General features: G+C 41.7%; 2 protein-coding genes across 2 annotated transcripts in view; both read right to left on the reverse strand.

Annotated features, from left to right (window-relative positions):
- The window catches only part of LOC109413463 (ADP,ATP carrier protein 1), a 37,186-nt gene extending 32,566 nt beyond the window's left edge, over positions 1-4,620 (reverse strand). Inside the window, exon 1 of the mRNA XM_019687138.3 lies at positions 4,258-4,620. Within this exon, the coding sequence (XP_019542683.1) occupies positions 4,258-4,423 (166 nt within the window). The 5' untranslated portion in view covers positions 4,424-4,620. The remainder of the gene's footprint in view (positions 1-4,257) is intronic.
- The window catches only part of LOC109414878 (DAZ-associated protein 2), a 353,216-nt gene that overhangs the window by 101,066 nt on the left and 239,396 nt on the right, over positions 1-12,754 (reverse strand). The gene's annotated exons all lie outside the window — the stretch shown is intronic.

Genomic DNA, 12,754 nt, shown 5'->3' on the forward strand with positions numbered 1-12,754 from the left:
CAATGCAATGAAGCATTAAACAACGCCACTTTAGAACTATATTGAACTGTCAAAAACCCTTAATGCTTCAATGCATTCATAATGTAGGTTTAATGCTTTATCACTTGACAGATGTTGAATAGAAGTTATCTTGCATTAGCTTTACTTAAATGCGGTTGAATTAATGTTATGATATAATGCTTGTGGTTACTTGGGATATGGATCTATAAATATTTGAATGTGTTTCAACCAGTCTTTCCACCAGAATAGAATGTTCTTCAAAATACGTATCTTTGAAATTGTTCAAATTGTGATGTTAGGCAACTTCATTTTGATTAACTTTAATTGTCATGACTCGACGACAAGATAATAATAATAAATCTAAGAATGGATTTTACGCCATTTCATCCACTATGTTATATAGTTCAACAGTTTCGTATCCCACAGATTCCCGTACTTATGCTTCTGGAGATTGTACAAATTTTAGAATCTTGGAAATTCCCGGTGACTAGCAACAATTCCCGAGGTTTTCCCGACTTTTTCCCGGTGGTTTCGAATTCCCGAGCTTTTCCCGGTTTTCCCGAAATTCCCGACTGGGTGGCCACCCTGACCCATGAAAACAAAAAGAACGGAGTCAATCGGTGCCGTAATCGCTTGTTTTCGAATAGGATGAAAATGGGAACATGAGATTACTGATGGCACACATACCCTACTAGGCTTTAGTTTGGCGGATCTTACGTAGTAACACGCCACAAAAATGTGATCTACCCACAGATTTACCACCTGTTATGAGTAACTAGTGATATCAGAAATTGTGGCAAGTTTCACCAAAATTGTCTCCATGAATCCCAGCAAAAAAAAAATCATCCTAATTAAGATCTTCTAGATGATCTTCCAACTGAAAATTTACTTGCCGTCGTCACATACTACGCTTAAAAAACTTACATAACAATATCTTAGCAATTTCAAAAGTTTCCGACGACGCATGCCCTGAAGTTTTCAGACACAACAATACTTTCTGAGAATGTTTACCCAGACGGTTTCAAATGAATATGTGTGTGATCCATCTGACACCCACTATCCGGTAGTGAAATTGTGGAACAAAGCATTCGGCAACCCCAGTTCAGAGTGCTGTTGCTGTTCGGGGCAAATTGCTTTAGTTCTGGAGCAGGAAGGAAGGTGGTAGCTCTAGCAAGAGCTCTTTTGCAGATCCAGAGACTCATTACAGAATGGCATGACCGAAGAGCTAGTGAATAAAACTGTCGCATAAAAAAGACGCAAAAGAACCCGACAGAGACGGCCAGGGATAGGATCATTCACTTGCAGTTTCATTTACTTACTGCTGTCTCAGTTCAAAAGCACGCTATCAAAATCTGTGAATGGAGAACTTCTACCTTGTAGTTACATTTGAAAGTTTATCGATTAACATAAAGGCCGCACACGCATTTCCTAGTCATGAGAGCGTTCTCCACGCGATGAACAATTCGACACTGATTTTTCATTTGGGCCTAACTGACATTTTCGAGTTCTCTTTAACGATCCTCTCTTTTTGTTATCACAGAATGTGTATTGAGTTTTCCAAAGATTTTTTGGTTGAAATGCGAAGAATACGACTACATGTTGCTATAGAAACAAAAAGAATAATGATTTTGTTTGTTTTGGTCAAGTTATAAGCGAAAGAGAGAGTCGACGAAGAGAAATCGAAGTCAGTTAGGCCCTTATGAAAAATCATTGTCGAATTACATTGATGCCACCGTGGAGAACTGCGTTTGCGTCATTCTGACGACTTGACTAATTAACGCTACGCCAGTACATCGTCGTTAGGTACAGGCTTATGTAAAACAAAATACGAAGAAGTCTTAACACTATACATTGTATTTAAGGTAAGATATTTCTGAACCGACTTAACAGCAAACGAACCGTAATCTGGGGGATAGTTGATCACCGGAGTGAAGTTGATCACTACTGGATCCATGCCTTTCAACCGCTGGGGATGCTACAATTCTGATTCAATGGAAGAACTTTCAACGTAAATCAATTAGGTATGTGAATATAATTGAAGAATTTTTGAAGGTTTTTATATCAGTTGTTTTAAATAGTTTTCCATCAAGGCCTTATATATCAAACGACTCACAAATCACTTTTATTAATTTATGGTAGGCTTATTGAACATAGCATATTTTTGCGAGACAATTTTTAAATAAGTTGCCTACCTTAAGACGTTAAATGTGTGTCATTATGTAACTCACTAAACTTACAAAATACATCAGTTGCAAGAATTTCAAAAACTTATTCAGATTCAGATTATCTAATTTTGTTTGTTCCATAATCTTCCAATCTTAGAATGCTATGTCGTTGGTTGATTAACTTCATCCCGGATTGAAAGTTTTCAAATTTGACCACTTGAACATTTTTTGCAAAACGAAGCAGTTTCTTGTAAGAATTTCGTTTTCGCTACTTGATACAGGTCCATTCAGTACATGTTTTAAATATATTTGTTGAGAATCATATGCATTGTTCCTGATTTTATTGAAAAGAATAGATGAAAAGTGATCAACTTCCCCCCAGATTACGATATGTAACTTTTTGCAAATGAATGATTCCATCCTTGGAGAAGGCGTGCCAGCAATCATTTGTCCTAATTTTGTACAGATTGTGAGATAATCTCGGAAATTTTTATCAGTGACAAAACAAAAGGTGCGTACCTACTTTAATTTTTAGTTAGGACTTATAAAGACCAACTAAAACAATTTTATGGAAGTTTCCCAACAACACAGCAACGTTTACAAACCCAAAAGCACGTCTCGCACGTCGCAATGCAAAGATCAAAACCTGTTCGCATGCATGATCTTTGTCATGTTCTGCTAAACTTGTGACAATCCCGTGTTGCAGTGTGATATTGTCAAGACAAATGCAGATTCCAGCAATCATTGTTACACAATGTTTATGGTAATTGATTTACTGAACCCAACTCTAACACAGCCTGCTCTTCGGCTTAATATTCTGGGAACGCCTTTTTGATCAATTCGGCATTCGTTTATCTTCATGTGAAGCGATTACGGCCAATTACGTAAAGATTCTGGATCGACCGGAAAGCAAATTCATCACTCTTAGAGCTCAACATATGTATAGTATTGCACGTCCGTTTAGAAGTCACATTCACTTACAATGAGCCCCGCATTTGTGCATTACCGTTATAAAATGGATAATGATAATACAGACAACCTATTTTAAGGACTATTTTTTTAAAACATTCTAATTCTCCAGGCAGATTCAATTTAAGTAGTTTTCAAGTCAACGGATCATGAATCAAGGTTGAGATGATTTTTAGGAACTGTCCGAATTGCCAGATACTTTTCCGTGGAGCAAATGCTTGGACGAACCTGCTTCAAAACTTTTTTTTTAATAATCATGAAAATAATTTTATCCTACTGTTCCAATCTCAAGTTTAGTGAGCTAGTGCTACTCAATCTAAATTCTTTTCCACTGTGAACTTAACATATTTAAAGTATATTCTTAGGCACTGTATCTTTGAGTATTATATAAACAGTGATTGTTATCTAATGTTTGATAAATTGCAAAACAAAACATTTATGCTGAATTGAACTGTTGACTTAAGTTATCTGCGAAATATCCTACTTTTTCAAATTAAATAGAAGGTATTACTTTTATACAGATAAACACAAAACATCTAAGAAATTTTAAAAATTTAGAAGAAAACTTGATTTAATTAACTAACTTAGCTCACATTGCTCCAGTACTTTAATCTAAATTCAAGCTAAGAGTAAAATATAACGGTTTTCCAAAATACCGATATCTAAATCCTAAACAAAAAATTCCACTACTCTTATCGGATTGTAATCCACCGGGACCGAAGGAACAACCCCTACCGATTCTTGAGAACTTCACACCGCAGTAGGCACTGACTGTTACATAACCCCTACATTTTTCACCCCCGTCGTCACGTGAAACCACTAAACTCCGCACACCGTTATCTAATCAACCCCACCCTAGTGCACCACACGGGTCCCATGTCCATTCATCACCAATTTCTCGAGAAAAAAAAATCCAGAAATCCCAATTCACTCCGGCCACCGACGTCGGGAACCACCGAATTTGCAAAAATAAAAAAAATCGCGCATATTAATAAAAAGAAAGATGGCGGCAGCCATGTTCGACTCGGGGCCTTGACGAGGCGGTAGAGAGACACACGCAGGCAGTCACCAGTCAGCCAGACACACTAGCGAGAATCGGGGAAAAAAAAACGGAACTTCTTACCTTTGTACTGCTTGTCGGCGGCAATCTGCTTGGAGGCAGCCTGCACCTGGAGCAGCAGCTTGACGCGCTCAATCGGGGCCACGGCAGTCTTGGAAACGGCAGCGGAGATACCACCGGCCAGGAAATCCTTGGCGAAACCGTAGGGATCGGCCTTCTTTCCAGACATTTTCTGCGGGGATTCTTTTTTTCTTATACACACACAAATCGAGGGCGCACAAAGGCAGCGAGCTTCCTAACCGTACGGAGGGCACAATCCAAAGAGAATGAACGCCGGATGGCTGCGCTGGTTGTAGCCGAGTTGCGAGTCGCGAGTCGAGTTGCGGTCGGAATCCGGTTTTCTCTCGCCAGGTCGACTCGCTCGCCAACGGTTTGAAGGCCACCGCTCGTTGGAGGGTATGCTCGTCCCGCTCGCACACCGGTGAACTTTTCGCGAACACGCTTGTTCCGTTTCATTTGCTCTACAAGGTGGTCGGTGCGGATTGGTACCTAGAGAGAGAGGAAGACGATAATTTTTAGAACCTGAGATCAGCGTTGCCAACCTTCCAGATTTATCTGGATTTATCCAGATTTTTGAGGTCTCATTTTGCAAAAATCTGGAAGATCCAGACATTTGTTTTCGGGATTTGTAAGGTTTTTCTCGGAATTTGTAAGGTTTTTCCTGGAATTTGTAGGGTTTTTTACACGATCCAGACTTTTCCAGACAAAAATTCCTAAATCATCCAGATTTGTCAAAAATTGACCTGGCGACCCTGCCTGAGATTAAATTCTGAGAGAGGGAGAACCGGCGAGAGAGTATGTACTAAAACTTGGAGTGACGTTTTCGGTTTTGACAGCTGTCATACTTAGTGCACGGAAAAAATAAGAATAATTTTAGAACAAGAGGCTGTTAACTAGAAATCCTCTACATAGAGATGAGCGGAAGTTACATACGTCGATTCGGCAACGCTGTTTGTTTTGTTTACAACAGCTGCCAACACTTGCTACAAAGCTAGATGTTCAAACTTTGTGCGTGACTTCGTCGTGGTTCAAGTTGTTTTGTTTACATTTTCTAATAATGGTAGAATTTTTTTTTTTCAAAATTTTGTTGAAATAGCGGAGCAATCGAAGAAATCTGAATTCATTGCAAAAGTGTTACGCTAATCATATCGGCAGAAGTGAAGCAAGAAGCAGCAATGGAAGTTTTTTCGACAAGTTCAGAAACAAAAGTGTCGTCATAAGAGCACCTTTAACGGTGCGCTTCTATACCCCGTTTGGCAGCCCTCCATCATTGCAGCAAACTTTACCGGTCGCTGCTGGATGCGCTCGCAAAATAGTAGCGCTATGGGTGGGTGACCAAATATTGTCGTCGCGGTTGAAACCCGAAGATTCCCCACACCCGACAATCGAATTTTCTCAAAATCCATACGTGAAACCTAACGTCGGACATAGTGCGCTGGACAGCGGACCTGGCCCTCTATCCAGCGCACTGTGCCCGACGTACGCCCGACACACGTTTGAGGAGAAAAACAGATTTTCGCGTGTCAAAAAATCCGATTTTCAACTGCACGAACAATATAGTAGCGGGACAGTTGCGCTGCTAAAAATTCTATGGGAATATGACAGCCCTCCCGATACGAATCAGGGTGACTAATTTGATTGCTACCGGTGTGGAAGAGGGTGGTTAAGTCAAAAAGGTAGCGCTGCGTGGGTTGCTCGAATAGTAGCCGCCGTTAATGTTGCTCTAAGCATGAGCTTTTGAAAGCAGAAATAATTATTTTTTTATCTTTTTACTAAACATACATATGCCGCCAATATCTTGATATTAAAAATAAATAATTTTGATTTATTTAGTTCCGATTGCAATACCGTTCAAACGACGCCTTCCTACGAACGATAAGCATGTTCATTTGGCTCACACTTTGACAGTTCTCTCTGCACGATTGGCTCACAATGGCCGAATCCGCAGATCTCTATAATGTAGGATTACTAGTTGAAATCAGCTCGGTCGTCGGCGGTAAAAAAAATCGAAAAGCAGTTTCGTGTGCGGAAAAATGTGGAAAATTCACGCTCAACTGCATAAATTTTCCGCACGGTAGTAAATAGTGTGTGTGGTGCAGTGCTAAATCCTTGGCTACTTCATTCAACAGTTCTTCATTACACCAACAAAGCGAGCCATGGAAATGTTTGACAATTCTCAGGTCATTTTGACAGACCACACGCATGCACGAAAAAGACGGATCATGTACTCTACTATATCGATCTTGTTGCCGTCCTTTTCATGCTCATGTTACATCTGTCAAAATGACCTGAGAATTGTCAGTCATTTTGAGGTTAGGTTCGTTGATGTATTATGCTTTTGGTCAAAATACGAAGTGACCGAACGTGCGAAAATTGATTTTTAACCCACTTAGAAATGTCGCAACTCAATTTGGATTAGTGCATATTGTTGCTCTTAATTAGCTTAATGATGCGTGTTTCTCCTTATGATCTCCGCGAGGTGGAGGCGACTGTTGATCGCTTGACGTCTGGGGAAAAAGTGAAGGATGGTCGAGCCGCCACACCAAGAGCAGCTCATAGCACGAAAACTGCACGAATGAGGAAATGAAACACAGACAGGCCCAGGGTCGAATTCAGGTTGCGTTTATTTAGAGAGGTATGGTTGTGTTGTGATACAGTACACTGAAATGAAAACTCCATTATTTTTTATGTGCGAATATCAGATAAAAGCGAATCGATTCAACAAATCTCTATTTTATATGCGGCATTTAGATTGTAAAATGTTTGTATTGATTATAATTATGATGCACATAATTTTCATATGTACTGCTATGAAATCTAAAACTAATGCATTTACATCCTATATTAATCGAATTAAAATTTTGAGTGTATCGATTGATAATTCAAAACATTCAGTAACGGAAAAATGGTGAAGCAAGAACGACTCTTGACGGCGACTGGAGTTAACAATCGATATTTTACCAGGACCTTCCGGTCGGATTGCTGCAGTTTTTTTGAAGGTAGCGTATTTTAATCTTTTTTCCTTATATTCTATGTATCGATACATAAATTGCGAGATTATTAGATTTTACCAGATCGAGCTAACGACGCGTCAAAGCTGGTCAAAGTGACCAAAAACGAACTTTCCCAAGTGTTTTCCGAATCTGGCCTAAACCTAAATGTAGACGAAATCTGCCGGATCTTTGTTCGAAGAAAAGATTCCGTAAGTATTCCTTCTTAGCGAATAAAGTAGTATTTGATTCTAATAAATGCTTTCTTTCAGGGTTTTCATATTATAAACTTTGTCCAAGTTGGAGGTGCTGGCAGATTGGCCTTGCAGCGACGTAAAATAGCAGCTCCAGTGATGCTCGCACCACCGTGATCTTCCGGGGAAAAGATTCCGGCCCGCAGAAGTCCGAGGTACCAGAAAACGGCACCTCGTTTGCAGAACACCAGCTCCGGAATTGTGCACGCCATCCACGGAAACAGCAGAAGCAAAAGTTTGACCGTATCTCTGACCGTATCCGATCGTCCACACCGAGTTGCTGTTTTGTTTGGCCCGGATCAACTGCTAACAGGAACATTGCTTTGGAATGATCCAAGCAAATACTTAACAATGTATAATTTAGAGTAACTAAATATATTCTTGTATATTTTAGCGTAAAAAATAATCTGATTTTTTTTATTTTTGGAAAATCACATGTAGTGTTTATTTGTGATCACACATAAAATTTAATAGGTTGACCTTTTAAATGAAATAGTACAGACCTTTGATATTTATTTGCATTGCATGTAGAAACTAAGAGCCGCCAGAAATCTGGTTTTATGTGCGAAGCTAATGAAAATCATGGGCAAAGCTTGATTGCAAAAATCTATGTGCGCGGCATATGCAAAATAGATGCGGATTATTTTTAGTGTAGGGAGCCCGACTAAAAAGTTATAACCTTCAACATACTCCCCACCCCCTTATTCGTCCAATGGCAAAATACATAACTTACTAATGGACCTCTTAATTTCACCCTTAGCTGTATGCAGAGTAGCCACTCGGACGTGGCCATCCGGTCCAGGATGGACCTTTATAACACGGCCAGTGATCCACGAACACGAAGGCAGGTTGTCATCCTTGACCAAGCATAGTTGACCAACAAGCAAATCTGGATGAACTGAAGACAATTTTTTACTTCTCTGCTGCAGGTGGTTCAAATACTCGTTCTTCCATCTCTTCCAAAATTGCTGAAGATTCTTCTGAACCTCTTCTAAGCGGGTTAGCCTGCTAGAAGATGTTTCGGCGACGTCTACATCAGGAAGTGCAATGATCGGTCCTCCAATAAGAAAATGCGCCGGAGTCAATGGAAGAGGATCACGCGGATCAGCGGATAACGGGGAAATAGGCCTAGAGTTCAAGCATCCCTCTATTTGCTTCAGAAGTGTGAGCATTTCCTCGTATGTGGGTATAGAACATCCGAGGACTCTCTTCATGTGTTGCTTTACACTCTTGATGCCCGCTTCCCATATTCCTCCAAAATTTGGAGAGCGAGGTGGGATAAACTTCCAATCTATTTCTTCCATTGTGCAGAAGTCTCGTATCTCCGGTTCCACTTGTTGCTCAAAAGTGGTGGCAATGGCCTTAATCTCATTTTTAGAACCAACAAAGTTGGTGGCATTGTCGCAATAAATTGCGTTGCATCGTCCTCGCTGACTTGTGAACCTTCTTAATGCTGCTATGAATGACGCACTCGATAGGCTGTTAACGAGCTCCAAATGCACTGCTCGCGTCCGTAGACAAATAAACAATGCCACATATACTTTCAAGGTCTTTTTGGTTCGGACAAAATTCTCCTTTATCGTGAAAGGACCTCCAAAATCAACTCCGCATGTTTGAAACGGTCTCCCAGGAGTTACTCTGACGTCTGGCATCTGGCCCATGATCTGGCTCATCGTCTTCGGACTGTTCCGGAAACAAGCAATACATTTGTGGACAACTTTGCGAGTTAGACTTCTACCATGGATCGGCCAATACTTCAGCCTGAGCGCATATAGCAGACCTTGTGGCCCTACGTGCAAATTGGCGTGATGATGCTGCACTGCTATTAACCATGTCACGTTACATTTGTTCGGTAGGATGACAGGATGCTGTTGGTTGAAATCCGCTGCTGACGCTTGCAATCTACCACCAAGTCGAAGTAGCCCATCGCTATCCAAGAATGGCTTCATCGTAATCAAGCTGCTGGATGCGTTTATGGGTTTTCCCAAGGTCAATTGATTTACTTCTTTCGAAAAATATTGTTGCTGAACCATCCTTATTACTTGATTGTGCGCTTGCTTCAACTCTGCTAGTGTGAGATGTCCTACGATTCGATCCGCTTTATCGTTTAAACAGTTTCGCTTGAATCGTAAACAGTATGCCATGACTCTTTGAAGTTTACCGAAACTCGAGTATCGTTCCAGCACATCGTAATCTCGTTCATCTATCACCTCTTCGGATTCTTGATCAACAATCGTCAAAAAATTTCTTACCTTTGTCTGCTCCCACGGTTGTGCAGGATCCATCAGAAATTTCGGGCCAGTCCACCAAATTGCAGAGTCTGCCAATTTCTTTGCGGAAGTGCCCCTGGAAATTAAATCTGCCGGATTTTCTTTGGATCGAACATGATGCCAGTCGCTAAACGATGACGTTTCGTTGATCTTGATGACTCGATTACGAACAAAAGTTGGCCAGCGCTTGTGAGGTTGCGAAATCCAATCCAAAACGACCGTCGAATCCGTCCAATAGTAAGCCCCTTGAACAACCAAATTAACCGTTTCCTTTACCTTTTTCATTAACTCCACCAGCAAAGAAGCAGCTCGCAGCTCCATTCTGGGAATCGTGGAATCTTCCTTTTTGCTGTGCTCCGCAGTTGGAGCAATACGTGATTTGGCGCATAGTAGATTCACGTGTACTTTACCATTCACTACTGTCCGTACATACACTACTGCACCGTAGGCTCGTTTCGCCGCGTCTGAGAATCCGTGAAGCTCTATTGGACCATCGGAGGTGGCAACGTGCCTAGCGAATCTTATGGTATGTAGGTCAGCTATTTGTTCACAGAACCACTTCCATTCTTCCGCAACCTGCTCCGGCAAAGGCTCGTCCCACTCCAGTTTGGTGGACCATATGTTTTGCATTACCAACTTTCCATGGACGACAATTGGGCTTAAAATTCCAAGCGGATCATAGATTTTTTGGACTTCCGATAAGATGTTTCGTTTGGTAACTCCAGCTTGTGCATTGACGTCGTTGTCGAAGCTGAATTTGTCTGCCTGGGTATCCCAACGCAATCCCAAAATTTTCACCGAATCTGATCCATCATCGTCACCTGCCAAACTGGGTTCATTTGACTTCCATTTGTGAAGCTCAAATCCCGCACTGCTCAAAATTGTTGTGAGTTGTTCCTTTACTTCCACTAGGCGTTCTATTTGATCGTGACCAGTTAACGCGTCGTCCATGTAAAAATCCATTCTTATTACTCGACAGGTCTCCAGATACTCATCTTCGAAATCCAACGACAGCTGTTTGAGACAACGTGCTGCAAGAAAAGGAGCTGAACATGTACCGTACGTGACGGTGTTGAGCCGGTAGGTGTTTACTGGCTCGTCTGGAGAAAACCGCCATAGTATCAGCTGTAATTGACGGTCTTGTTCTTGTACTTCTATTTGCCGAAACATTTTTTTGATATCAGCCGTCAACACATATCGATGGCACCGAAATCGCAGAAGAATGTTGAAGATGTCCTGTTGTAGTGAAGGTCCTGTCATTAACACATCATTCAAGGACAACCCACTAGATGTTGTAGCCGACCCACTGAAGACTGTCCTCAGTTTGGTAGTGCTGCTTTCCGGTCGAAGCACTGCATGATGTGGAAAATAAAACCTCGGCCCCTCTTTAAACGTCTGTCTACCGTCAATTTTTTCCATATGACCCAATCGAAGATAATCAGCCATGAAGGCTACGTACTCCTTCTGTAGCTCAGGGTCCCTTTCTAGCCGTTTCTCCAACCTTAAAAATTTGTCCAGCGCCATTGTTTTTGATTCGCCAAGTTCAGAAACAGTTGCTTTGAGAGGCAATCTGACACTGAATCTTCCGCTTTGGGTACGCGATGTTGTTTCCACAAAATACTGTTCACAGAGGGTTTCCTCGTCTGTCCAATCACGACACAAGTAGTTGTTGACGTTTTCGTTCATGAATAGAGTCACAGTTAGGTTCTCCATTCGTTTTACATTTCCTCCTATGATCCATCCTAGCTCTGTGTTCTGCATGAACGGCAAGTCTTCACCTAGTTTGCTGTTTCCACTTCGTAGGATGTCGAACAGCACTGGGGTTCCAAGTAGCATATCTACTGGTCGGCTTAGGTGAAATTCCGGATCCGCGAGGTTCACCTCTGCAATGTTCCACTCGTCTACGTTTACATCGTTCGGTGGCAACAATCCGGTGATGCTATCTGTTACTAGTACTGACACACTTTTACGGTAGTTGCTTGTGCGAGACTTGAATGACACGGTGGCCCCCTCGTGAATGGGTTGTAAGAAATTACCGAATCCTGCTACTTGGCAATTAACTTGCTTCGTTGTGATTCCCACTCGGCGTATGAATGATTTGGTAGCAAAATTGCATTGCGATCCAGAATCAAGTAATACACGACTTGCAATCAAAACGCCACTATTGGCGACGACCAGCACAGAGGCGGTAGGCAGGATTGTGTAGCTTAATTGATTACTCTTTCCGTGAAATTCTGTAACAAAGTTTATTGTCTCAAATTCAATATTATAAACCATTGATTGATTTCAATTCATAATTACTCACGTTTTCCGACCCTGGGGTGCTCGTATTCTGTAGTTGCGGGTGCCTGTCTTTCACGGTGGATCGACGTGTGGTGTTTACGGTCGCACTTCATACAGTTCCTGCTTCGGCATTGCTCAGCATTGTGGCCTGATCTGAGGCAGTTGTAGCACAATGAAGCCTTTTTGATGATTCTGATCTTTTCTTCGACAGACTTGGCTCTGTATTGATTGCAGCTACCGACGAAATGGTATGCGCCACAACAACTGCATCTTTGTGAGGTCGGTGTCTTCGTGATGGTGAACGCCTTGACTTCTGTCTTAAACTTCTTGTGGGTTGTGTTGTTGGAGAATCAGCCGAGGATTTGCGCTTCAAGGGCATTGCGTCCAACACTTGGCACCTTTCGGACACGAAGTTTTCCAATTACTTGTACAGTGGCGGAGTTGTGCCTGATGCTACAGATTCCCATTCCCTCCGAGTGGTAGAATCCAGTTTATTGGCCATCAGGTAGATTAGCATAGCATCCCATGACATCACCGGCTGCTTGAGATTCTCGAGACAGCGGAGATGCTTTCTTGCGGAATCGAATAAATTCCTCAGTGCAGCCGCCGACTCGACTTCGACCGGCTTCAGCTCAAAAAGCTCCCTCGTATGGTTTTGAACCAGAAGTTTTGGGTTGTTGTATCGTCGTTCGATCATTTCGTA

The sequence above is a fragment of the Aedes albopictus genome, chromosome 2, assembly GCF_035046485.1.
Source record: "Aedes albopictus strain Foshan chromosome 2, AalbF5, whole genome shotgun sequence".
Lineage (NCBI taxonomy): Eukaryota > Metazoa > Arthropoda > Insecta > Diptera > Culicidae > Aedes > Aedes albopictus.